Below are 23,951 nucleotides of genomic sequence, written 5' to 3'. Positions count from 1 at the left end.
ATCAAACATCTTATTTTATAAAGCTAAGCGACAAAGGTCCTTAAATATATATATACTTTATATATATATATATATATTATATATATATAATATATATAATTTCTCATCGATATAACAAATATCGTCTTGTCATTTTTTATCTCGAATTTATTTGTTTGGACCATAGTTTCGTGCGAGTCACGTGCACACATTATTTTAAATCTTATTATTATTTACCGTAAGTAAATAACTAACAAAATGAGAGGTAGAACTGTTTGGGAAAAAGTGCAGCCTATAATTAAATATCATGAAGCTATTATTTTTTTCAAATATATCTGCGCGATAATTAGAATGTAAACGCAAAATTAAAATGAATGGATTCTCGACCGTAGATAACGTAGATTCACGATTCTTGATTTTGATTATACATACTTATCGATTGTATATGTCCAGGATAATGTAACAGGATAAAAAATTTTAAAACACAACATTGTCTATCGGTCGAGACTGTATAATCTTTTTTTATTTTTATTTTTATCTGACCGCGAAGAAATTTCCCATCGCGCGCACACGCACGCACTTACACTAACAAATGATAAAGTATAATCGATAATAATACCTCTCTACGAACATCTTAATCTTTTATTATAATTACAACAGTCCATTCAAGAATTTGGTATACACTTATATACAAGGTTTTAATATAAAGAAAATGTAAAATCATTACGACCTATTTTGATTCGGTCTTAAGGTAACTCAAAAAAAGAATAAAAGAAAGAAAGAACGAACTCAATTCAAAAAAACACGAGGAGCGGGTTAAAACACATAATTGTGCATTGATTCATTTAAATTAGAGAGATATAATAAAGAATCCGGTGGGAAAAGGCGAACAACACATTTTTTTCTCATTCGTATTTCTCTCGTACACATTCACACACACACGCGAATCGTAAACACGAGGATATGAATCTCTGGATCGGCAAGAACGAAACAATAAGAAACAGAAATAAGTGAAAAAAAAAAATCGTTTTGATGGAACACGAAGGAATTCGACGATAAGAGATCAACAAATTGTACATTGTGTACAATAGTATAAGGAGAGAAACAACAAGTCAACTTTTATTTTCTCTCCATCTTTATTTCATCATTCGTCTGTTTGTTTGTCTCTGTTCGATTCTACCTATTTTTTTCCACCTCATGAGTCGCGGCTAATACACTCTTCTTTCCTAAGAATATATATTTAGCATCACAGCTTGTCTCTTCTCTCCTCGCCTACTTTCTACTTTGTTTCAAGCTAGTCGACTTCTTCCTACACGCTTTCAAATTGTCCAATAGATATTTGAATTGTATGATTTGAAGCCTTGTGACCGCTGGTTCAGAACATTTATCCAACCATTTGAAAAACTTCTCGCCGTGTTCGATCGCTTCTTCCGTACTATTCGGCACGTCAGTTGACTCGATGTCTTCCGCTGCAGTAGCGGATTCCTCGTCCATAGTTAAACTCCGTTTCACATTGTCGTTGTTATTATTGCAAAGCACGTTGTCAAGCATGGCTCTTGCTTTGCTCGGCGATTTCTTAGCGACCGGACTAGGCGCTAGCGGTGTCGGTGTTATCAGTGGGAAACTACACTGCTTGTACCATTGCCAGAACCACGAGCCATCCTGCTGATTGATGCTCGGATTGAAACTCGCCGACTGTTGACCGAGCAGCTGTTGCTGCTGTGTCAGCCATAGCCATAACGCCTCGTCCACCTTCTTGTTGCCGCTGTTCACATTGCTGTCCTTTTTAGGCTTGTTCGTTGATCTTTGAATACTGTTGTTCTCGTTCGTTTTTCTAGGGGATGCAGGAACCGGAGTCGATGGCGCTTCTGCTGCAGGTGGCAGACTTTTTCGTGTACTGCACGATTTTGCGACTACGGAATCCATTTGTGTTGGCGCGATTGCCGAAATACTATGCCTTTTGTTACTACTATTCAGACTATTCAAGTTCGTAATACACGCGTTTCCAGTGTTCTTTGTATACTGAAGACCGTTCTCGACGAGACCGACGGTGCTGCCGTGTGATAAAGCCGGTGACATGCTCAACAAATTCTTGGCGAGCGTACCGGTGGCGCCGGACAACAGGCCCAGCTGTTGCAGAAGAAGAGAACTATTTTCGGGTCTCATGCCCGCCATGCTGGTCATCAATCCTACGTAATCGATCTTCGGCTTGTTGTCCTGTTTACCATCCGTATCGGTACAAACATCACTACCGACGAACGACGTGCCCGCGCTATTTACCGACGTTTGTTGATCTATTTTTGATTTCTTCACGCAAGGACCCTCATCCTCGCTTGACAGATTTGCCGATCCACCGGCCAAGTTACCAGCTGCAACATTCGCACCAGAAGACGAAGCAGGTGAATGAGCCTCACTGTCCGGCGTTGACGAATTCCTTGCCATGCCCCTGATCTTGTGTTCGGATTTGCACCATCCACGTAATGTCGATTCCGGCACTCCAATATCTCGTGCGACCGATGCTTTACTCTCTCCTTCGTGAACTCTCTGTATCGCATCCATCTTTTCAGAAGCGGAAAGCGCCCTTAAAGGACGCTTACCGGGACGCGCCGACTCGCCCCTCATTCCAGCGAGACGACTATCTTTCGCGCCTTCTCGCAAACGATCCTCGTAACCACCGTCCTCCGTCGTTGTGATGCCTTCGTCAATCACTTTAGGATCTATTTTGCTAACTTTGCGATCCCTACCACGCAATTTTTCGCGAACGTTTAACACCCGATTAGGGTCGTCCACGTAAATGCTCAGATTTGTCGTCCTTAGATCCAGGTTGAAAATTATTTATTTCACACCGTAAATCCTTTTATTAATTCTGCAAAAACACAGTGAAATTTTCGACGATTTGCCGAAATCTCACTCGATTAATTGTCGTTCTTGATTTCCGTTCAATAATCGACAAATATTCGATGTTTTTCACGCGATGTTACTCACACCACGAAAACACAGTGTTCGAATTCGTAGAATAATCTTCAGAGTATTTCGCGCGACTTCTCAGTCGCATTTCGTCCTCTTGAAAACACTCGATAAATCGTGGTAAGCGTGGCACATAAGAAGCCTCACGCTAACACACTGATCAATTTTCACTGCGTTCTTATAATTCACTTTCTTTTCTTCACTCGAAGTGATCGATCAACAAGACCGATGAAAAGATCCAAGAAAATTTCAAATAATTCCTCAACTATATTTTAATAACGCGTGTTCTACAGATTGCAAAACAGTAGCACACTGGCGCGCCTCGCGTTCAATTCCCAAGATTCATCGATAGAATATATCACCCAATAATAGTCGTATGAAAGACCGTGACACCGACGATCGTCACCTGACGGTGGATCGACCTCGACTGAACCGTCGCTGTATGTGCGCTGCGTCTATCGTCGCTGGCTACCTAGCGTATAACTGCTTTTAGGGGCGCGCGTCGCGTCGCGTCGCTCTTCGCCTGTCGACCGCCTATGTGTAGTGATCGTTGTCGATCTACACAGTTCCACAGCTCACAGCTAACTGTTTCGATGTGTGCGCACGGTACACTACGTTACACACGAGAGCGCACGTGGACAAACGCACGTGGACTGTCGCGAGAAACAGCAACGCACGATGCTCTCGCGACGAATCGTCACGCTCAACTGCGGTGGTGGTCGCCGGCTTTCCGCGGACTCGCGACGCCGTCTTCTCTGCCCCTCCCCTCTCTCCCCACTGCCCGGACTTCCCCTCACCGTGCGGCACCGCGCCATTCGGCCCTTCCTCTCTGCCCGCCCCGCTCTTCCCGTGAAACTCCGCCGCAGCCCAGCTTGTGCCTCGCCTTGCCATGCTTTGCCATGCTGCGATGTGCGTCTTGCTTTATCCCCATCGTACCTCTCGTCTTGCCTATACTCTTGGCTCTTCTACGCTACCTATCGTCCCTTCTCGATCCCCTTCCCCCTCTTCACTCCTCTACCCCTTGTTTCTCGTCCCATTGCCGCCCTTCCGCCTGCCCCTTCGCGTTCTCGTCCTCTTCTTCCTTTCGTCCCTTGGTATGTTCCTTCCATCGACGGTGTGCTGTCGAACCGCGTTTCTCTCGTTCTTTACCCCTCCATGCCCTTATCCACTAAAACCCCTCTACAAGTCCACGACCCTTGCCGGTTCTCTCAACCATCGTCCCCATCGCCGTCGTCGTCGTCATCGTCGTCGTCGTCGTCGTCGTCTTCGTCGTCTAGCACGAATAAGGTCCTTACGAATACGCGATGCGATATAGATAGGATAACAATGAAAAAGAATAAAGGTATATATAGATGATTTTTCTATACTTTATATCTATTTTTTCTTTAACGCGTTGCATGATACTTTTAGTTCCCTTATATATACATATACATCTTGTGCACACGCGAGCGATCGCCGTCTTCGAGACTCAACGTGTCCGAGTTTCCGGTCGGCCGACTGTTCGCAGCAGCAGCGAGGGAACGAGGCTTGGCGCAGTGAGGCGAGGTGAGGTAAAGCGAGGAGTGGCGAGAGGAGGCGAGGTGAGGCGAACGGTTGGCCGCTCGCTTGGTCGTCGTGAAATTTACGAGCGACGCGATTTTTTCGCCCGTGTCCCGAACGCCCGTTTAATTTCCCGCGATTCTAGGATCTCTCTCGTCTCTAAAATATAGAGGAACAGAGAGGAATGGAACAGGAAAAAGACAGAGAGAGAGAGAGAGAGTGAACCGAACCTGTGGCAAAACCCTTAAATCCGACCTTCCCTCCTCTCCTGTACAGCTCGGCCCCTAGGGAAGAGCCGGATTTATGAGCACGGCCTAAAATCCGTACGCGAACGACGGCAGAGTTACGGAGCTAGAGAGAGCCGCGAGTGTATAAGGAGGAACGCCGCGGTAATTCGCGGATAAATTTACCGTGCCTCCGGCGGCGTATTTACCGTGGTAAATACACGCTCGGACACACCGGCGCGACCGGCACCTACGTCGATTTCTTTTTCGCGGCCGAACGAGTCGCCCTACCCTGCCGATAATTATCGTGCGCTTGTGCGCGCGCGAGACTACGCACGCTCACGTTTGCGCTCGAACGCCACGCCAGCTTTGGCCTTCTTCGAGTCCCACTTTGCTCGAATCGACACGGCCACGACGGAGGACGCACAATGACGACCAAGCGAGAAGAAAACGACGTTATATTACCTGTGCGTTCATAGATGGGGAAACTGGGAATACCTCGAATGCTACGGATTTTTCGCTCGTTCCAGAAATAATCGTACCCCAAAATATATCGGGCTCTCCTTCCACTCGCACGCGCGCACGCACACATATACATACATATACATAAAACATGGTGTGCGCACGATAAGCGGACGTTAAAGGGGAACGCGCACTGGTTAGAGGGAAAAAACGCGTTCGCGTTTTACGTAACGCGCGGCGAACCGTTCGAATCGAGTGGCGGGATGAAGAGGGTAGGGAGGATCAATCAAAGTCGAACATCGATGACGATAACGATAGAACCAAAAGAAGAATAAAGAGAAGATGCTAATCATTAACCTGAAAGGAAAAAATAAGCAAACATTTTCGAATTTATTACGTTCATCAATATATATGTATATATATATATATATATATGTGTGTATATATATATATATATATGTATATATATATATCTCCCAATATTAGGTACTCGTATACATATTCTCGGTATTCATAATCATCGCGTTTGTACATATATAAACTACATACGATATTTATCGATAAAATTGGTGGTAGGAAAGGCAAGAGTGCGGTCTGTACCGTTATCGAGGTTAAACGGCGTTACGAAAATATTTCGAGCGCGCACAGAGATCGAAAAGATAGCGGTGGCGCGCGGACGTCACCGGATACACCTTATCGATCTCGATATCGGTGGCTCGTCGAGAGAGAAAGAGACGACGCGGTCGGACGTACGGCGGCCGATTAACGAACGGAGAGTCGCGCAAAGGGGAAAGGACGAAGGCGTGAAAGAGAAAGGAGTGAGGAGCGGCGAGAGATGGAGGAGGAGGAAGAGGTGGATGAGGATGAGGAGGGGGCGGAGGGAGAGGAAGAGGTGGATGAGGATGAGGAGGGGGCGGAGGGAGAGGATGAGGTGGAGGAAGAGGTGGAGGAGGAGGAGGAGGAGGAGGAAGAGGAGGAGGACGGTCGGACGAACGGACGGACGGACGGATGGACGGACGGTTCGAGGGGGGAGAAGAGGGCAAAATCGATCGACACGTCCTCTCGGGTACGCGGCGAGGCGCACTTTGCGCACCGCGCACAGACAACACCGTGGCGAGGCAAACCCGTGTGCTCCTTTGCCACTCGAGCCGGTAACCCGTACAATTAATTTTCACCTGCTTCCCTCGCGGCTCGGCCTTTCGCGGAAGGATGTACGCGTTGTGCAAAGAGAGAGAGAGAGAGAGAGAGAGAGAGAGAGAAGGAAAAAGAGGTTTAACAGAGACGACGCGACCCGAAGCACATTGGTGTGCGTTAGCGGCTGCGTTCGTGCGCGCTACGTGACACGCTCGCCGGTCCCAGACGTAACGGTCGCGATCGTTCCGCGAAAAAGATGCGCGTGTACCGGATGAGAGCAGAGAAAATGGCCTGGATTATTTTCGCTACTGGTAGATACGAAAACCACGAGAATTTTAAATCCTTATATGTAGAAAATTGAACTTTCTTTTTTTTATTTTTTTATTTCTTTTATTTTTAATCGAATATCATATTTCGTAGTCTTTTTTTGAACAGTTTTGAATGGATAAATGACTTTTTTTTTTTTAAGATCACAAGTTTAGTTCAGCTGTTATGTTATATGGATTGAGTATCGTTTAAAATTTATTTTTTGCGATTATTTTTAAAGAGATTGGAGATTTTTAAAAATATATTCATTAAACAACAGTATAACGGAAGATAATTGATAATTTGTTGATATCGTTTCGTTCAGATTGTATACATAATTATATTAAGGTTATATTTAGTGGTGAAATCGTACCATATGGAATGTTCATATTAGGGAATACCCCGGAGCGCAAAAGTTACATTGTAATTTCCCGAGAAAGAAGCAACCGGTATTGGTTAACAGGAAGAACTCCATCTCTCTCCACGACTACGGCTGTTGCGAGTGTTCCTCGCAACTCTGATATCGCGCCGGTTAAATAATCGCAACTTCGAAATTCCATCGTGCTTCTTCGATTTATTCTCCATTGGAAAGTTGCGCGGCAAAGTCTCTCGAAGTTTGCAAGCTCCAGAAACCCGGAATCCTATACGAAGTTCAAAGTCTCGTAACTTTGCCGTATCCATATGTATTTTCCCCCGAACCAGTGAAAGTGTTTTCCCTGCATTAAAATAGAATAACCTTAACCCTAGAACGTAAATATTTACCATTTTTATTAGATACTTTTATTATCGATTATCGAGCAAATAAACCTTTTTTATATATATATATATATTTATCTTCATTTCGATATCAAAAATTCAAAAATCATTGACCGATTCGTATAAAATATTATTACTACAACAATATCGTCACCTAATAATATAACACGAAATATAATATCGTATTCTAAAATAAATAAGAATCCCTTTAATTGGCAATGATCAAATAAATAAATAAAGAATACGCGTGAATCTTAAATGCATCTTAAATCGTATAATAAATAGACGACACGAATAACGTTCGAGAAAGCGATTGGAATATTCTGGAGGATTAGCAGTGTAATTGTTGGACACTTGGATGAACAATGGCCGGGGTTACCGATTGTCTTCCGAGGGGGAAAGACTTGTTTACTGTTCGACGGCCGATGACGAATACCAACATCGAAACAGAGGAGTCGCAGTTTTCGAAGAAAACGGGCGCAGGATTAGGTGGACGGAATCGACTATCGGTTATCCGGACACGGATTATCGAAGCTCTCTCCCTCTACCTTATTATCGAGGCTCGGACTTTTACGACGCTTCCCTCGGACGAGGGCCAGCTTTAGTCACGTTCAGGTCGATTTGTGTCCATAGTTTCACGAAAGTACGAGAGAAAGTACTCGATATTTTTCACTTTTGTTCGGTAAAATTTTGTAAAATTTTACGATCAACTAATTGTCAAGTCGAATAATCATCAGATGAATTATGATGATTCACTAGCCAGCTGAATTTCAAAACTACAAAATCGTTTCGATTAAAATTGTCTCCTTCTCTTCTCTCTCTCTCTCTCGCCCTCAATACCTTAACTCCAGAAGTTTATTGTTTCCGATTGAAATTAATTTAATAAAAAAAAAAAAAATTTTCTCTAAAATAAATTCCATTTTTCCAATAGCGGATATCAATAGCTTAATAAATTCGATCTTTTTTTCTTCCTCTCTTTCTCTCTCTCTCTCTTCACGTTCCTGTGCAATTATCGAACAGGAATCATCCTTTTCATCGAGTAATTAATCAACCTTACGTTTCGCAACGATACGAATAGAACGAGTGAGAGGATAAAACGATTTTTTTTCTTTCTTTTCGAGAAGCGGTTAGGGGAAAATATGATGAATTCGCCGGATACCGAGACAGGGAGAGGGTAAAAGACATCTACTAAAAGCTAATAGGGCGTATAATGGAGAGCTGTTGTGTAGTGTACGATTACGCGCCGGTTTTATACTATTCTCGGTCTCTCGGCCAGGGGTACGATTAATAATTCCATAGAGCACTTAAATCACTCTTGTTCGCGCGTTTTTCTTTGTTTCGCTTTTACGGCTACAGGGACAGGGACAAGTTAAAATATACTCAGGTCAGGTAGAAGAGAGAGAAAGTGAGGCGAAGGATTAACTTGTTGTCCAAATGTTCGTCCCAGTGTGGCGGAATAAAGGAAGTTTTTGACCTGGGCCAATTCACGTGGGGTAGAAAGAAATTACAATACAGGAGTCTGTACACCGCATGTCTTTATCCCAAGTTATTGACGGGTGCCTCGATTCTCGTAAGTGGGATATAAATTCCTCTCTCGGACACGCGAACGAGAGAATTTTCATTGCGACATTTGAAAAACAAACTTGAACGAAATGTACGCGTATATTCGTATCGTATATTCGAGAGGAATGCGTTCGGTTTCCCTTTCGATCGTTTCATCCTTTTTATTCTTCTCTTCGACTTTTAAAAATGGCGACGTCGAATCTTGGGAACGCTTTTATTTGAGACTTTCCACCGTCGAAATTATATATATTATTATATACGGAGCAATTATAAATATTATCGTTATTATAATCAAAATTAGACGACCTTTAAAACGACCTTACCTGTGGAATGATTCAGGTATTAACAATTTCTCGACCTTTTCTCTTATAATAGACTGTTGCATCGCCAAATGATGAATTGGCAATAATTCAGAGTTAAAAGCTTCCATTTCAAAGTGTAATAAACCCAACTTCCTGTTCCAACAAACGACCCGTTTTCTTTTTTTCTTTTCCTCAACAGATAATACGCACTCGTGCTAATGCTCTTACGTATACGAGCCATCGAAACGAGCGTCGATGATACCTTCTTATCTGGATATGGATAATTTACCGAACGTTTATCGATTAATAAGGGTGTAATTTTTCATCCTTTTTTTCCCTGCTAAATTTCTCTCTCTCTCCCTCGATCGACCATACTGTTTTTCCTCAATGGAAAAGTCAAAGGGACCCGATGCAAGAAACGGGAGGCCCCCAGCTTTGACGAAGACGAATGCCCGGTGTCGCGTACACTCGGCGCCGAACCTCTCTCTAACAGGAGAAACGAACGGAACACGAGAAGGGAGAGAGAGAGAGAGAGAGAAAGGGTAAAAGAGTAGGACGAAGCAAAGAAAGAGCATGGAGAGTGAAGTTCATTCATAAAAAAGAAAATTATTACGCCCGCGGTGAAGCGACTCCCGCAAAGTGAATAATGCCTGCTGCTCTCCCTCCCTTTGCCTTCCAGTTTAACTCTAACTCTGTCTGGTTGCCTGGTCGGCACGGTCCGCGACTTCTGAACGACGATTATCCCTACTCGTTTCTCTTCCTTTCCATCTTTCTCTTTCTCTCTCCTTCCTTTTCTTCTTCTTCTTCTCTCTCTCTCTCTCTCGATCATCGTCGAGATCTTCCGCGATAAACTTTCCACCCTCCTACGCGGTCGAGGGTCATCTCTCTGTGCGATTCTCCGTCCACCATCGAAAGTGGAAAGGTATATAACGAAAAGGGAGGGAAAGAGAAATAGAGGAAAGGAAGGAAGGAAGGAAGGAAGGAAGGGGGGAGGGAGAGGGAGTGGGGGGAGAGGAAAGTTGGACGAGTTCTTAACTCGCTCGTTAATGCAACCACGTGGATAAAAGTTTCGAAAGAGTGGTCGATATATATCGGTACACCAGCTGTATGTATCGAGGAATCCATGGGAGCAGAAAGAGAGATGGAAAGGGGGGGAGAGAGAGAGAGAAGGAGAGATATCTAGCAAGAGCAAGCGCGGGGGTGGATCGGGTGGGCGAGAGGGAGAGCGCATGTACGAGCAATGGGAGAACTACCTAACAGTTCCCGACCCGTTGACCCCTAAAGTTTGCCGAGCGAGAATTCGCATTCCGTGAATGGGGCAATTCATAAATGTATCTCCCGATGTCTCTCTTTCGTCTGCCGCCTCTCTCGCGCTCCCTCTCGCTTCTCGCGGCTCCACGTGGATTTTCCATCGCGTTCCTCTACATTCACTACGTATCGCTCTGCTCTGTCTCCCTCTCTCTCTCTCTCTCCCTCTCGTCCTCTCTCTTCCCACCAACCCCTCGTAAAACGATTCTTCTTTTTCTCTCCCTCGTTTTTCTCTATGCGTTTCTGTTTCTGTTTCTGTCACTGTTTGCAGCGTAGCATTTTTTCCCCCCCTCCCTTTCTCCCTTTATTTTCCTACCCTGCCTACCCTTCCTCCCCGCCCCGCGATTTTTCCTCTTTTTTCCCATTATTCCCCCGTTCCGTGTTTCGTTTCGGTCGTGCGTTAGTTGGAGGGGGGGAGGTGGGAAGGGGCGGATACACGTGGCAGCTGGAATCACGGAGAGATGTTTTGACTCCTGTTTTAATGGATGTTCCGCGTACACGCGATTAACGCGTCCCGATGCTTTTCAATTTTCGCGCAACGCTAGCTAACACGCTGGCTCGTTCGAGCGTTCACACGCCCCGACCCGTGAAAATCGTATTAATTGCAAACGGAGGTGAGGGATATCGCGCATAATTGCTGGACTAGGATTCCTTCGATAGGATCGGGAAAGCAATTCCAGAACGTTCTCTCTCTCTCTCTATATGTATATATATATATATCTTTCTTTCCCTCTCTTTCATCTTTCCACTTTTCCTTCACCACTTTCACCTTTCCTTCTCTCTCTCCATCTCTCTTCCTCTCTCCTCCTCTGTATGTATCGCTCGGTCCGCATACTTTCGCAAACTTTGTTTGCCGTTCTTGAAAACTTTGATTCGATTTCACTCCGACAAAACTCTCTCTCGCTCTCGTAACATGAAAGATACATCGCTACCCTGTTGCAGCGGTCATTCAGAGAAACGTTCGTGGTATTTGTAGGGGAATTAGCGCGATTACTGTGTGTTGTGGAAAAGAGAAGAGGGGGGGAGAAGAATTTCTTTCCTCCTCTTCGCGGCGTGAAAACCACGAGGTGAAATCTCTTTTCTCGGTTTATATAGCTCAGGGTCGAAAAAAAATGTCGTCACCCGACTCGTGCGGAAGAGGAAGGGAAGGCTGCTTTCGAAAATTTCGTTCGTTAAAACGGAAAATCGATAGCGGCCACCCCCGTCCGGTATACGTATATCGGACGCCCACGCGGTTGTTACCTCGTGCCGTACGCCCGCGCGCGTATCTCTGCGATCTCACATCTACCTGGACACCCACGTAATCGGCAGCCAAGTGGAAATCCTGGTAGCTGGCCGATGGAACAAGGCGAAGAAGGGGATGCTCTACGTACGATCGGTCGCCGAATAACGAAAAAATAGGAAAAAACCACCCCGAGAAAAGGAGAGAAAAAAGAACGGAAGAAGAAGAAGAAGAGGAGGAAAGAAGGAAGAAGAAAAATAAGCAGCTTTGCGAAGAAAAACGTAAAGATCACCTCTAGCGATGGTTGGCCAAGGTGGAAGCGAAGGCGGGACGGAGTTATATGTTCGAGCGCGGGAGGAAGAGAGACGGGGAAAGGAAAAGCGGCGCAAAGGTGTGTTTGGAAGGTGGAAGGAGGAAGGAGGGTCTCCGTGGAAATTTACCGGAGCGCGAGTTACGGGAACTTGGCCGTAGCTGGTTCGAACCTCTCTCTCTCGCTCGCTCGCTCTCTCGCTCTCTCTCTCTCGGTTAGAGCTCTCGGTTCGGCGTAGCACAGCATAGCACAGCATAGCCTGGACCGTTGGCTTCGCCCCCGTATATATAGCAGACCGCGGGTTTCGCATCCGCGGCTAAGAGCAAAGGGGCGCCAAGGGTTCGGGTCCGTCGCCGGATGGCAGGAGGTATCCCGGGGTGAGGGGCTGGGAGGGGAGGGGAGGGTAGGGGGGAAGGGGGCGACCGAGAGGGTAAACCGGTCGTTTGCACGCGATGGAAAGGGACAGAGGGGGATACGGGTCGGGAGGGAGAGAGAGACGGGTGGAGGGAAAGACGGAGAGAAGGTTAATAGGGGGATGGTGCGGTGGTCGAAGCGATGGCGAAGGGGGCGGCGAGAGAGCGCGGTGTACGCGCGCGGCAAGGGTCGCTCGAGGGATCGTGGCGAGAGGAGAGCGAGCGGAGAGCGCGTTCCACGAGGCGAGAGAGAGGAGAGGAGAGAGGAGAGCGAGGGAGCGGGAGAGGGAGAGAGAGAGAAACGCGGCCGCGCTTGGCGCGTTTCTGGATGGGCGAGGGGGTTAGCGGAGGGTGGAGCAGGGACGGGTCGCGGGGAATGGCGAAGTAGGTCGTGTCTCGCTCTCCCTCGTTTCGCCCGGCCATCACCCTGTCTCCCTTTCTCGCCGCCGGTTTCTCTCGCTCCGCTGTGTATTCCGCGGTAAACGGCCAAGCCTGGTCGACGGACCCTCGCATGGCCTGCAGCTGTCTCCTAACCCCTCCACTCCGCTCCACTCCGCTCCGTCCGTCCGTCGGTCGGTCGGTCGGTCGGTCGGTCGATCGGCCGGTCGATCGGTCGATCGGTCGTTCCGTCCGTCTCCCTCTCTCCCTCCCCCTCCCTCTCTCTTCCCCTCCGATAACCCCGCGTTCACCCTTGCCTTTCCTTCCTGTCCTCTCTTCGCCACCGTGTTCCGTTCTCCCGGTGTGGTGGGTTCGTTCTCTCGCCGCGAGCCACCCTGCACACCCTACACACGAAGAGAAGGAGAACGAGAGGGAGAGAGGAAGCGATCGACGTAAGCGATGGATAAGAGAGGGACGGATCGACGGCGGGAGAGGGTGGGTGGTGGTGGTGGTGGAGGCGAGGGCGACGGTGGTGGTGGTGGTGGGCGAGGAGAGAAGAAGGGAGGCGTTGGAAGCGCGTTGGAAGGGCAGCAGCGAGGACGCGATTCTACTTCGGCCCTATGTACTAGATACCAGAAGGCCGAGTGACGGGGCGAAACAGAGGGGGGAGGGAAGGCAGGGACGAGACGCGAGGAGAGGACGAGAAAGGTGACCACACCACGGTGAAGAGCGGAGGACATCGGGTGAGAGAGCAAAGTGAGGCGGAGGGGGGAAGAGAGAGAAGCTACCCTGGTGTAAATACATAGCTGCACGCCACACCACGCCACGCTATATCACGCTATGCCACGCTATGCCATGCCACGACCAACCGACCGACCGCGGGCTTCGGACGACCCGAGGAGTTAACTCTCGCGCACGAGAGAAAGCGGGATATCTATCTACCTACCTACCTACCTACCTACCTACCTACCTACCTACCTACCTACCTACCTACCTACCTACCTACCTACCTACCTACCTACCTACCTACCTACCTACCTACCCACCTACCTAGCAGCTAACGCGCAGCTACACAGGCACAGACTATATACGACCGATAGGTCGCGGAGACGACCGATAGGTCGCGGAGACGACCGATCGGAGGGTATACGTCCGTTTTGTTCTCGGTGGAAGGCCTCGGCAGGGAGAGGAAAACAGGCCGCGTGAAAAGGATCGCGACCCGGCTCCACGATCCAGCCCGCAGACCTTCCCTCCTCCTATGCGTCGTCCATCGGTTGAACGGCGACCGGGAAGATCGATAAGACGAGAACTCGAACCGAACCGAACCGAACCGGTAATTCTTTGCCGGCGCGATGCGATGGAGAGAACGAAGCGGAGCGTAACACACCGATAGGGTGGAAACTTGTAAAAATATAATAAATCGTGGCGCGGAAGATGAGGAGACGGTGACGGAGATAGATAGATAGATGGATAGATAGATAGATAGATGGATAGATCGGGGGGCAGAGGAGCGGCGAGGAGAAAATTGGAGGGAGGGGACGAGGGACGGGTGAGAGGAGAGGAACGAGGAACGGCAGGGAGAGAGAGAGAGAGAAAAAGGTGAGAATAATTGCGGACGGCGAGAGGGAAGACCGGCTGGAACCGAAGATCGGGGCGTAACGAGGGACTCTTCTCCACGGTCGAAGCGGCCAACAACGGAGAAAAGACGAGGAGAAGGAAGGATCGTGAAGGAAAATAAAAAAAAAGAGGAAAAAAGAAAAGAAAAAAAGAAGGTCGGGTGGAAGAAAGGAGAAAACGAGAGAGGAGGGGAGGAGGAAGAGGAGGAGGAGGAGGAGGAGGAGAAGGAGAGATTGGAAGGTTTGGCCGGGAGATAGAGCGAGATCGTAAGAGTCACGAGGACGCGTTTTCCTCCCGATACGGTAACCCGAGTTTCGGACCTGTTCTATCCCGAGCTACGCCACGGATAGAAGGTTCGTGGGCGAGAAATCGATTTCTGTTCGCCCGTCGAGCGTAAAGTAGACCGTCGAACGAACGTACGGCAGCGTGATACGCGGGCTGCAATTTACGCGGCTATCAGGCATACCTATACGTTAGCGTATCGCGAACGATACCCCGGAAAAAGGGGGCTTTCCCGAAGGTTTCTCGATAAAAAGCTCCAAGGGGGTTTCAAGCTCGGGGATTTTCATCGTGAAAAAGAATAATCGTGGATCGTTTATCGAGATCGGTAAAATTTTGTTATTCGACGAGGAAAAGAAAAGAAAAAGAAAAAAGAAGCGGAATAAAAGCTAGATCGTCTTTTAACAATTATCGCTAATTATCTTAATCAAGGTAAATCGATCCGGGATGGAGAAAGAAGCAAGGAGACTTTTGTCGAAGGAATTGTCTCCATGTATATATATATATAAAATAATCGAGAAACGATTATCCAGCGGGAACGTGGATACAAAGACTACGACGAGACTGCTCGATCAAAGATTCACCGTCGTTTAATAGCTGCGATCTCTATTCTCTCCACCCCTCCTTCCCCTATCATCCATCCTCTCGGTCCTTTATCATAAATCCCTCACGGATGTTTGGAGCTCGAGTGTATAGCCGTATATCAGAAAGCCGAGTTATAGAAGTGGGTCGATCCTATCTTTCTGCTTGGGGTGCGCGACGCGCGTTGCAACAAGTGCGAGACGATGGAGCGCTACATTGAGATTCAGTCTGCTCCGGCTCAATTCCATTCATCGTCGAAACAGTTTCCCAACCAGATGCTTTAACGATCGGCACTCAGCCGAAAACACAAATTATCGAGTTAACTCGCTAAATAGAGCGATGCTATCGTGGCTAACTATCGCCCAGTAATTTTAATTAGATCGCGCGACCAACGAGGAACGGGCAACGTCGCTCTCCTCTTTATTTCCACCTTTCCCCCCGTTCTTCCACTTTTATTACCCCCTCCCCTCCTCCTCCTTCCCGTACTATCGAGCGTAACGTCGTTTTTATGACGTATCGTCGCGAAACGTTTTCTCTTTCCATCCCGTACACGTATCTACGTATCTACGTACGTACGTGAATCGCACGCGTACGAACGTACCGTGCATCTCTCTCTCTGTTTATGTACGACTCCGCGTATGGTTATGTGCACGCGCTTATGCGCGCGCGCGTGTGTGTATCTATCTTTCGCTTTCTCTCTTTCTCTCCCCTTTTTCTCTTTCGCTATATATATATATACGTGTGTGTGTGTATGTGTATATATATATACATATATATATACACACACACGTATACAATCAGTAAACGCAACAAGTTTCCTTTTTATACGGTGACCTACAGGTTATTCAAAAGGAAGCTTAAAGCAGAGAACGGTATTATTATCGTGGTAGGTCACGAGGGAAACTTATCGGTCTTCTCCCGCAAAAATCGTTTCCTCCCTCCCTCCCCCTCCCCCCTCCGCCTCGTTCCTCTCTATTCCACGAATTCTCTCGACAATTGTATTTAAAGTCCGTGGCGATTTAAGGTCTCGTTTCTCACCCTCGTCGTCTCTCTAAACAGAGAGAGAGAGAAAGAGAGAAAGAAAGAAAGAGAGAAAGAGGACCTCCCGAATGTTTTAATTGAAATCTCTCCTCTCTCTCCCCTACACGCTCTTCCATCAACGTTACCAATCTACCAACCCCTATGGCGTTGTCTCTCTCTCCTTCTGCGTATATTTAAATTTCAACGAACGAACGAAAGTCAACCGGGTCGGTCGGGTGGCTCGTTCGTCTATCCGGTCCAGCTACTTTTTCTTCTTTGTACCCACCACCCACTACCCTCCTCGATATCGAACTAGTATTCGGATACGCTTCACCTTAACGAGAATATCCGCCATTTACATACCTCCGATCAGATTACCCGCGCCGGTATATCTTTTTCTCTTTTCTTTTTCCTTCTCTTTCCTTTTCAACCTTCTTGTTAACCCGTGCCACGTAAAGATCCCTAATTTCTACCCTTCGCTTCCTTTTATTTATTTATTTACTTTTTTTTTTATATGCATACAGGGCGAGCAAAAAGTATCCAAAAGTATTGAATAATACTTGTTCCCTAATTTTTGTCCTTCGTTCCCTTTCATTTTTTTATACTCACATAGAGTAAAAAGTATCCAAAAGTATCGTCGTAACTTACTAAAATTTTTAATTTCTAGCCTTCGTTTTCTTTTATTTATTTATTTTTTAACATGCATACAGGGCGAGTAAAAAGTGTCCAAAAGTATCCAGTATTGAATAATACTTGTTCCCTAATTTTTGTCCTTCGTTCCCTTTCATTTTTTTATACTCACATAGAGTAAAAAGTATCCAAAAGTATCATCGTAACTTACTAAAATTTTTAATTTCTAGCCTTTGTTTTCTTTTATTTATTTATTTATTTTTTTATACGCATACATGGCGAGCAAAAAGTATCCAGTATTGAATAATACTTGTTGGAAACGACTTAAGCGAATTTTTGAACTAATGTTCCCTAATCTCTATCCTTCGCTTCTTTTCATTTTTTATACGCACATAGAGCGAGTAAAAAGTATCCAAAAATACCCAAAAGTATCCTCGAAACTCGTAAAAATTCCTAATTTCTACCATCCGTTTCCTTTTATTTATTTATTCGCACACAGGAATAAAAAATTATCCAAAAGTATCCTTCTTGTTAATCCCACGCCACGTTCCCTAATCTCCATCCTTTCATTTTTTAACACATAGAGTGAGTAAAAAGTATTGAATCGAACATTTGCTGGTTCAAGAAATTCCAAATTTGGAATTCCAAGTTATCGAAACGAATTTTTGAAGCAACGTTCTTAGAATCGTTCGACTCGTCTCTTAAATTTCCTGTACCAGCCAAAATTTTACGTGGAAGAAGGTTTCCACCAACCAGCCTTTGTCTTCCAAAAACAAAAATAGCTATCCGAGTGTCCTATTTCAAACGCCTCACCCTGTATATACCCTGTTTAAAGCCGGCCCCATCCGACCCATCCCCCCACGATGCGCCCTGAAATGCGTGTCACGTAGCGAGCTCACACTCCTCTGCCAGAAACAGAACCGAGAGAGAAAGAAAAGGAGCGAAAGGTCGCAGGATTGGAAAATAATCAACGATCGTCCTCCTCCACGCTAATTAAAACGGTGACGGACGCGCGAAACGGAAGGTTCCCGTGACAGCGTTTGACAAATCGATGGGGGTCCTTCTTTCCTTCTCTTGTTCGCGACACAACGTCCGTGCCGCGATTCTCTTGGCGAATACCTGGGTCCCCGACCGTGGCAGGCCACGGAAAGGCAGAGGACGGTCATTCGAAATGGGACGACGATCGACGGCAACAACAATGACGCGGATCGCCGGCAAAAAGGACCTCGAAAAACCCCGCAAAACGGTTTCTCTTCTCTTTGCCATGCCTTTGAAGGATACGATAGGATTAACCTTTTGACGTTGGCAAGCGTCTGGCTCGCAGGTTCTGCGAGGATTTACAAGGAGACAGCAGGCTTTACGAGCGTACCGAAAAAATTATAACTCGCGGCCTTCGCCCTTGGCTGTAAATCCATCTTTCCGTTAATCTCCACATTGTTCTTACAATTTTTGGCAAATGTTTAGGCCCGGTCGGGTAGGCGATTTTCCACGTGAATTTACGACCCTTGTCTTATTTTGAACACGTGTTTTTGAATAGAGAGAGGTGAAAGGGAGAGGTGCGAATCGAAAATAATAACGATCCTCTTACCAACATTGTTATTCTTTCGAGGGATTTATCGATTAATTGTAATTGAATTACACAATGAAAGAAAGGAAATTGTACGTGAAAATCGTATATATATAGTCGAATTACATGGCAACTCGTAACGACTGCTGAAATATCCCATTAAAACTCTCTCGCCTCCTCTCCCTCCACGTGGAATATATTAAATTTGACGCGCAACAAGTGGAAAAAGTCGGTCGAAACCACGAATCACGAAAAACAACCTCCGAGATACATATTTCGCTATGTCAACTTTAGTTTCCCCTGCTAGCGTATATATCGAACGCAAGATCCCGTTGGAAAGGGAACAAAATTCAGCTACCGAATAAAGTTTCAACCACGCGTCGATTTTTACCTTACGTAATCCCTTTAGAATTCTCATGGACGATACACGGATATTCGTGTAAAGAGAAAGGGGGAGGGGAGAAGAAAAGAAGAAAGAGGGAAGAAAGAAAGGGAGGAAGAAATAAGAGGATATCGTTTTGATGTAAAAGGAAGAGGCAGATAGAGAGGGAGAGAGAGAGAGAGACTGGTGAACGAGGCGCGGAGAGTACCTGTGTTATCTGTCCACAGTGAAACCAAGTAGAACAAATCGAATCGCGGCAGCATCCGCATTCAGCGGTGCTGCCTGTTGCTCTTATTAGATCGTTATTACATCACGGCGAAACAGAGTTATCCGCATGCCCCGACGCACGGATTATTCAGCATTGTTCGTGCCGCTCTCCGCACGACGACGACGACGCCTCGTCCTTGTTTTTCCACCGTTCCTCCCTTGCCACGCTTTTTCGTTCGTCGAACGAAACGCTTGCCGGGTGAAATTTTTAGTCGAGGGAAAAATAAGCGGAAGGAATATCCTTTGTTTTCTCTCCTTCTTCTATTCTTATTTATTTACTTTTTCCTCTCTCCTCCTCGATCACGATCCCTGCAAATTTTCTTATTATTGTTTTTAAGAAGTCCAATTTTTTTACGCGTTGATCAATTTGTTACGATTTGTAGTTGAATTGGATTGGATTGGTGAACAGTGTCGACGGTTATTTAGCTTTTTTGGTCGAGCGAAATTTTCGAATCGAGGGAAAAATAAGCGGAGGGAATATCCTTTGTTTTTCTATTTCTATTCTCGATCCTTGGAAATTTCCTTATTATTGTTTTTAACAAGTGGAATTTTTTTACACGTTGATTTGTAGTTAAATTGAATTGGATTGTTAAGAGTGTTTAAGTATGTTAGATTTATCATAGAGATATTAGGTTTTTCGAACGATGAAAAAGCGGAGGGAATATCCTTTGTTTTTCTCTTTCTAATCTTTGGAATATTTTTTACTATTACTTTTATATTTATGGATGAAATGTTTCTTCGACTATTTAATTTAGCTTACCGACTTATGATTGAATTTCAGGATTGAAAGTATATACGCTTTATATACAACCGAGATTAATCTTAAAATGATTACATTGGACAATATAAAATCGTAGAATACTTGTAAATTACTCGTAGAAATAAAAAATTCATTAAGAAACTTTTACATATTAAATGTAAAGTAGATTGATGCATCGTAATGAACGGAAAAAAACTAGTTCGTTCTGGAAATTAATCTTCCCTTTCGTACCGCATTCAGATCTATTTGAAGTTGGATTGGCAAAAATTCGAAAATAGAACTGAAATACTCCCTTTACACGTATCATCGATTAATCGCTCGATCCGAAAATTTTAATATTCCCCTCTCCCCTACCGTTCCCCGAACGAAAGTATTCGCTGGTTTCGTTTCAACATCTAAACAACGAACGAGATGCTATCCTTAATTCCTCGGCCTGATAATCGATAGCATCGATCGAGCAGTTGTCGGGCGCGCCGCGTGCACGCGATTAATCGCCAGGAGAAAATGGCGGCCACCCCTCGGCTCAGGTGTTCGCACTTCCGTTTCCCGGATCCGGTGGCGGCCCCGCGAAACCTACGTGACCGTTTCGCAGAAAGCAAGGCGGCGGGGGCGAAAGAGCGCGGTTCCGGGCACCGCGGACCGATTTTTCCTCCGCCCTCTCCACGCCCGCTCACCGAAAACGGTTGCCCGCTTTTAGCCTCGGAACGCCTCGGCCAAGTGTTGGCCAACTCTCCTATACACGGTGTCTATAAAATATTGGACATACGTCGAGCGGTTCGACCTCTGCCAACGATTGCGTCGCTCTTCATCCTTGTCACTTCTTTTCTTCTCTCTCTCTCGCCGCTAATGCGTTTATATAAAAGCGCTTGTAACCTTGAGAAATAGAACTACTTTTTTTTTATCCGTTTAATCCCCGCGTTTCGTGGTAGAGATCGATTTTCCAGCCACGTTTCCGTCTCGTTTCGAGGCTCGATCCTGTCGAAAGGTGGTCGTTGGGGCGTCCTGTCCCTGCGGTGTCTCTAGAAAGTAGCTTCTGTACGTAGCACGAGACAAAAGAGAGCGTCACGGAAAAGTCACGGATGGAAAGTTGCGCCCGAGTTGGTTTTCAAGGGTGAGAAGGAAGGTGGGGGAGGTAGGGAGAAGGGGGAAGTGGGTTTTAGGCTGGTCAGCGTAAAAAGAAGGAACGGCGAGGGACAAGCGGCGAAGAAGAAGGGAAAAGGGCATGACAACGCGAGCGGTGGCTTCTGTACCTGAGGAAGGCGATTTCGCGCTGGTATATGGCGGTTATATATCTTGGCCCAGGCCACGGTCGTGGAAGCACCGACCGTTTCTAGGTAGTCGGAGGATCTCGGCCTTGCCGCTTCTTTTTACCCTCGCCTTCGGTTCCTTCCTTCCTTCCTTCCTTCCTTCCTTTCTTTCCTCTCCTCTTTACCCGTGTAACACACACACACATATATACACATCTCTCTCTCAGTTCCTTCTCCTCTTTTCTTCCTGTCATCTAATGCCCCTCTAAGAACTTTCTTTCCTCTTTCTTTCCACGATGCTTCTCCCCCTCAACTCCCCCACCTCCTCCCCCGCTGCCGGTTCGGATATCGCCCGCCTCGACAAACTTTCACCGTCCCTCCCCCCTCTTGTTTCTCTTCCCTTTCTTTCTCTCCTTCTTATCTCTCTCCTCCTCTCCTTCCACGATATCCTCCAACGTTGGTTCGGATATCGCTGCAACGTGCTTCCTCGCAACTCTCCTCTCTCTCTCCATCTCCCTATTCCGCCCACCCCCGTCTTATATCTCCCTCTCTCCGTCTTCCATCGCGTTTCACACGCCGCGCTCCACACACCTCCCCCCCACACACCACGTCCTCTCTCTCTCTCTCGCTCTTTCTCCGCGAGTCGTTGGGTTAATCTGCGAGACAGCTGTGCCGGGGATACACCCTCGCCTAGGTCTCTCCTTTATTGCCGCGTCTCCTCTTCTTTTTTTACGTCATTATTAAAGGCACGCCCCAACGAGGACGCTTCGGCTCGAGCTACTCGGAGGCCGAGGCGGAGGGCTCCGAAAGGAGCCGTGTGCAGTGGAGGAAAGGATGGGACGAGGGTGGAAAGGGAGGAGGAGGAGGAGGAAGAAGAAGGAGCAGAAAGAGCAGGAGGAGGGTGGTACAGAGAGGCGAGTCGAGGGTATGGAGAAAACGGGGGTTGAGGAGGGAAAACGTCGGACGCGTTGCAGCCGAGGGTAGGAAGGAGGGGGGAGGGGAAGGACAGAGGCAACCACGCCGCGCTATGTCGGACCCGCTCTCTTATTCTAAATTATCCGGATACCTGCGCCGAGGAAATGACGGTACGTGTTATCGGCGACGTCCTCTCCTGCAGAGACCCCCGCCATTGTGTCCATGTACGTGCCGTGCTTCTTCCTCCTTCTCTCTCTCTCTCTCTTCCCCTTTCTCGCTTCCTTTTTTCCTATATCTCCCTCCTCTTTTTATTTTTCCGTCCTTCGACTACCTGCCTAAATTTCTCTCTCTCTTTGCTTCTCTGTCTCTCCTCTTCTGTCTTCCCCCCTCCCCCCTTTTAGCCTTCGTATTTAGAGAAAATCGTGGAAGAAAAGGGGAAAGGGGAAAGGTGGGCTGTTTAGAAGAAGAAGAAGATTTAATGAATTTTTCGCGTTTACTTCCCTTCGAACCGGGCATCGAGTACCGTTAATTGGCCTGTTCGTCCATTGTTCCAAGGCTTAACGAGTGTTTATGGGTTTTCTCGAGAAGGATGATTCAATCCGACAGTCCCGTTAATGATAGGGTATGCTAATACGGCGATAGTAGACAGTTTCATTGTTATTCGTGGTGGCCGAGGGTGTATTATCGCTTTAGTCATAGAATTGGGATACGGAAAGGGTCCGAATGTTTGTTCAAATTTCTCCTGTTTACTACGCCCGTTATGACACATTGTGTTAACATAGTGTAGACATGTACTCAGGTAAAGGGATATATCAGGGAATGATTTACGAAAAACGATGGATAATCGGGAGGATTATGGTAATTTGCAAGCTTTCGTGAAAATTAGAAATAAATAATTATGGTTTATAACGATGTTGGTCGATAGAGCGAATGGGGATAAGGAAAATAAGATGTCGGGCGTAATTTTGTCGATCGCGTTCTTATTATTAATCGTCCGATTTAAGTGAGGATAATTATTCGAAAGGATCCGTGAAAAATATCGTGACAAAACGACGATATAAAGGATGCGAAGAGCGAGAGAAAAAGCGGGATCGGATTTGCCGCTCTTATTTAGACTTAAACTTGACGAAGTGGCCTCGGAATAAACGAGGCAAAATACGATAACCTCTTTACGAACAAATTTATTAACCTGTTAACCGTGTTGTTTCTCGCCAACAGGTGAGTCTTTGGATAAATTATTAATTAGGTTCAAAGGGGCGAAGATACTGCTCAAACGCATATATGCGTCGTTATCCATCGTCGAAATATAAATTCAATAATTCGTAATGGACGCGTAATTCCATCTTATTCGTACGAGCGTCGAAACGCGACTGCCTGATATTCCGTATTCCCCTTCCCTATATTAATTCCCTCTCCCTGGGCGTATATCTTACGAACGAGTCTAACTCTAGATCTCTATTACTTCGAATCCGTACTACAAAATCGTACGTATCTCGCAAAAATTCCACTTAAGAACCTAACCTTATCTTCGTCGAATCGTAACTCTCGCCTCTCGAAAACCATCGATCACCGCAACATAACCTCCAAAAGTTGCGACTGGAACAGAAACGATAAAGATAATAATGAAAAATTTAAATCTTAAAGATGTTGATATAAAGTTTTTCTTGAAAGAAGCTAGAAACATAATGCATAAACGAAATTCGTAATTCGAAAACTTAAATTTCGTCGACTGTTTCGATTTAAATTTCTCATTGATCGAATTTCTCTTTTTTTTTTTTTTTCGAAACGGTATCGATACGCTACGATTATGACGCGCAAAATA

At 46.2% G+C, this 23,951-nt stretch overlaps 3 protein-coding genes across 3 annotated transcripts in view; 2 read left to right on the top strand and 1 right to left on the bottom strand.

Annotated features, from left to right (window-relative positions):
• The window catches only part of LOC107994456 (dynein regulatory complex subunit 7-like), a 116,772-nt gene that overhangs the window by 1,769 nt on the left and 91,052 nt on the right, over nucleotides 1-23,951 (top strand). The gene's annotated exons all lie outside the window — the stretch shown is intronic.
• LOC107994483 (protein distal antenna) lies at nucleotides 475-3,800 on the bottom strand. The gene has a single exon (XM_017051440.3). It carries the CDS (start codon nucleotides 2,599-2,601, stop codon nucleotides 1,252-1,254), a length of 1,350 nt encoding a protein of 449 aa, XP_016906929.1. The 5' UTR covers nucleotides 2,602-3,800; the 3' UTR covers nucleotides 475-1,251.
• On the top strand, nucleotides 3,625-5,984 carry LOC133666096 (uncharacterized). Its single transcript, XM_062075034.1, has 2 exons — nucleotides 3,625-4,288; nucleotides 4,357-5,984. Exons 1-2 carry the CDS (start codon nucleotides 3,625-3,627, stop codon nucleotides 4,653-4,655), a joined length of 963 nt encoding a protein of 320 aa, XP_061931018.1. The 3' UTR covers nucleotides 4,656-5,984.

Source organism: Apis cerana, linkage group LG5 (genome assembly GCF_029169275.1).
Source record: "Apis cerana isolate GH-2021 linkage group LG5, AcerK_1.0, whole genome shotgun sequence".
NCBI classification, from domain to species: domain Eukaryota; kingdom Metazoa; phylum Arthropoda; class Insecta; order Hymenoptera; family Apidae; genus Apis; species Apis cerana.
This window is presented reverse-complemented; position numbering and strand designations above follow the sequence as displayed.

Bases quoted from the DNA above. Each gene is read 5' to 3' on its own strand.
- LOC107994483 (XM_017051440.3), bottom strand. From the start codon at position 2,601: ATGAGGGGCGAGTCGGCGCGTCCCGGTAAGCGTCCTTTAAGGGCGCTT.
- LOC133666096 (XM_062075034.1), top strand. From the start codon at position 3,625: ATGCTCTCGCGACGAATCGTCACGCTCAACTGCGGTGGTGGTCGCCGG. The intron at 4,289-4,356 runs GTATATATAGAT...TGATACTTTTAG, and splicing joins AACAATGAAAAAGAATAAAG to TTCCCTTATATATACATATA.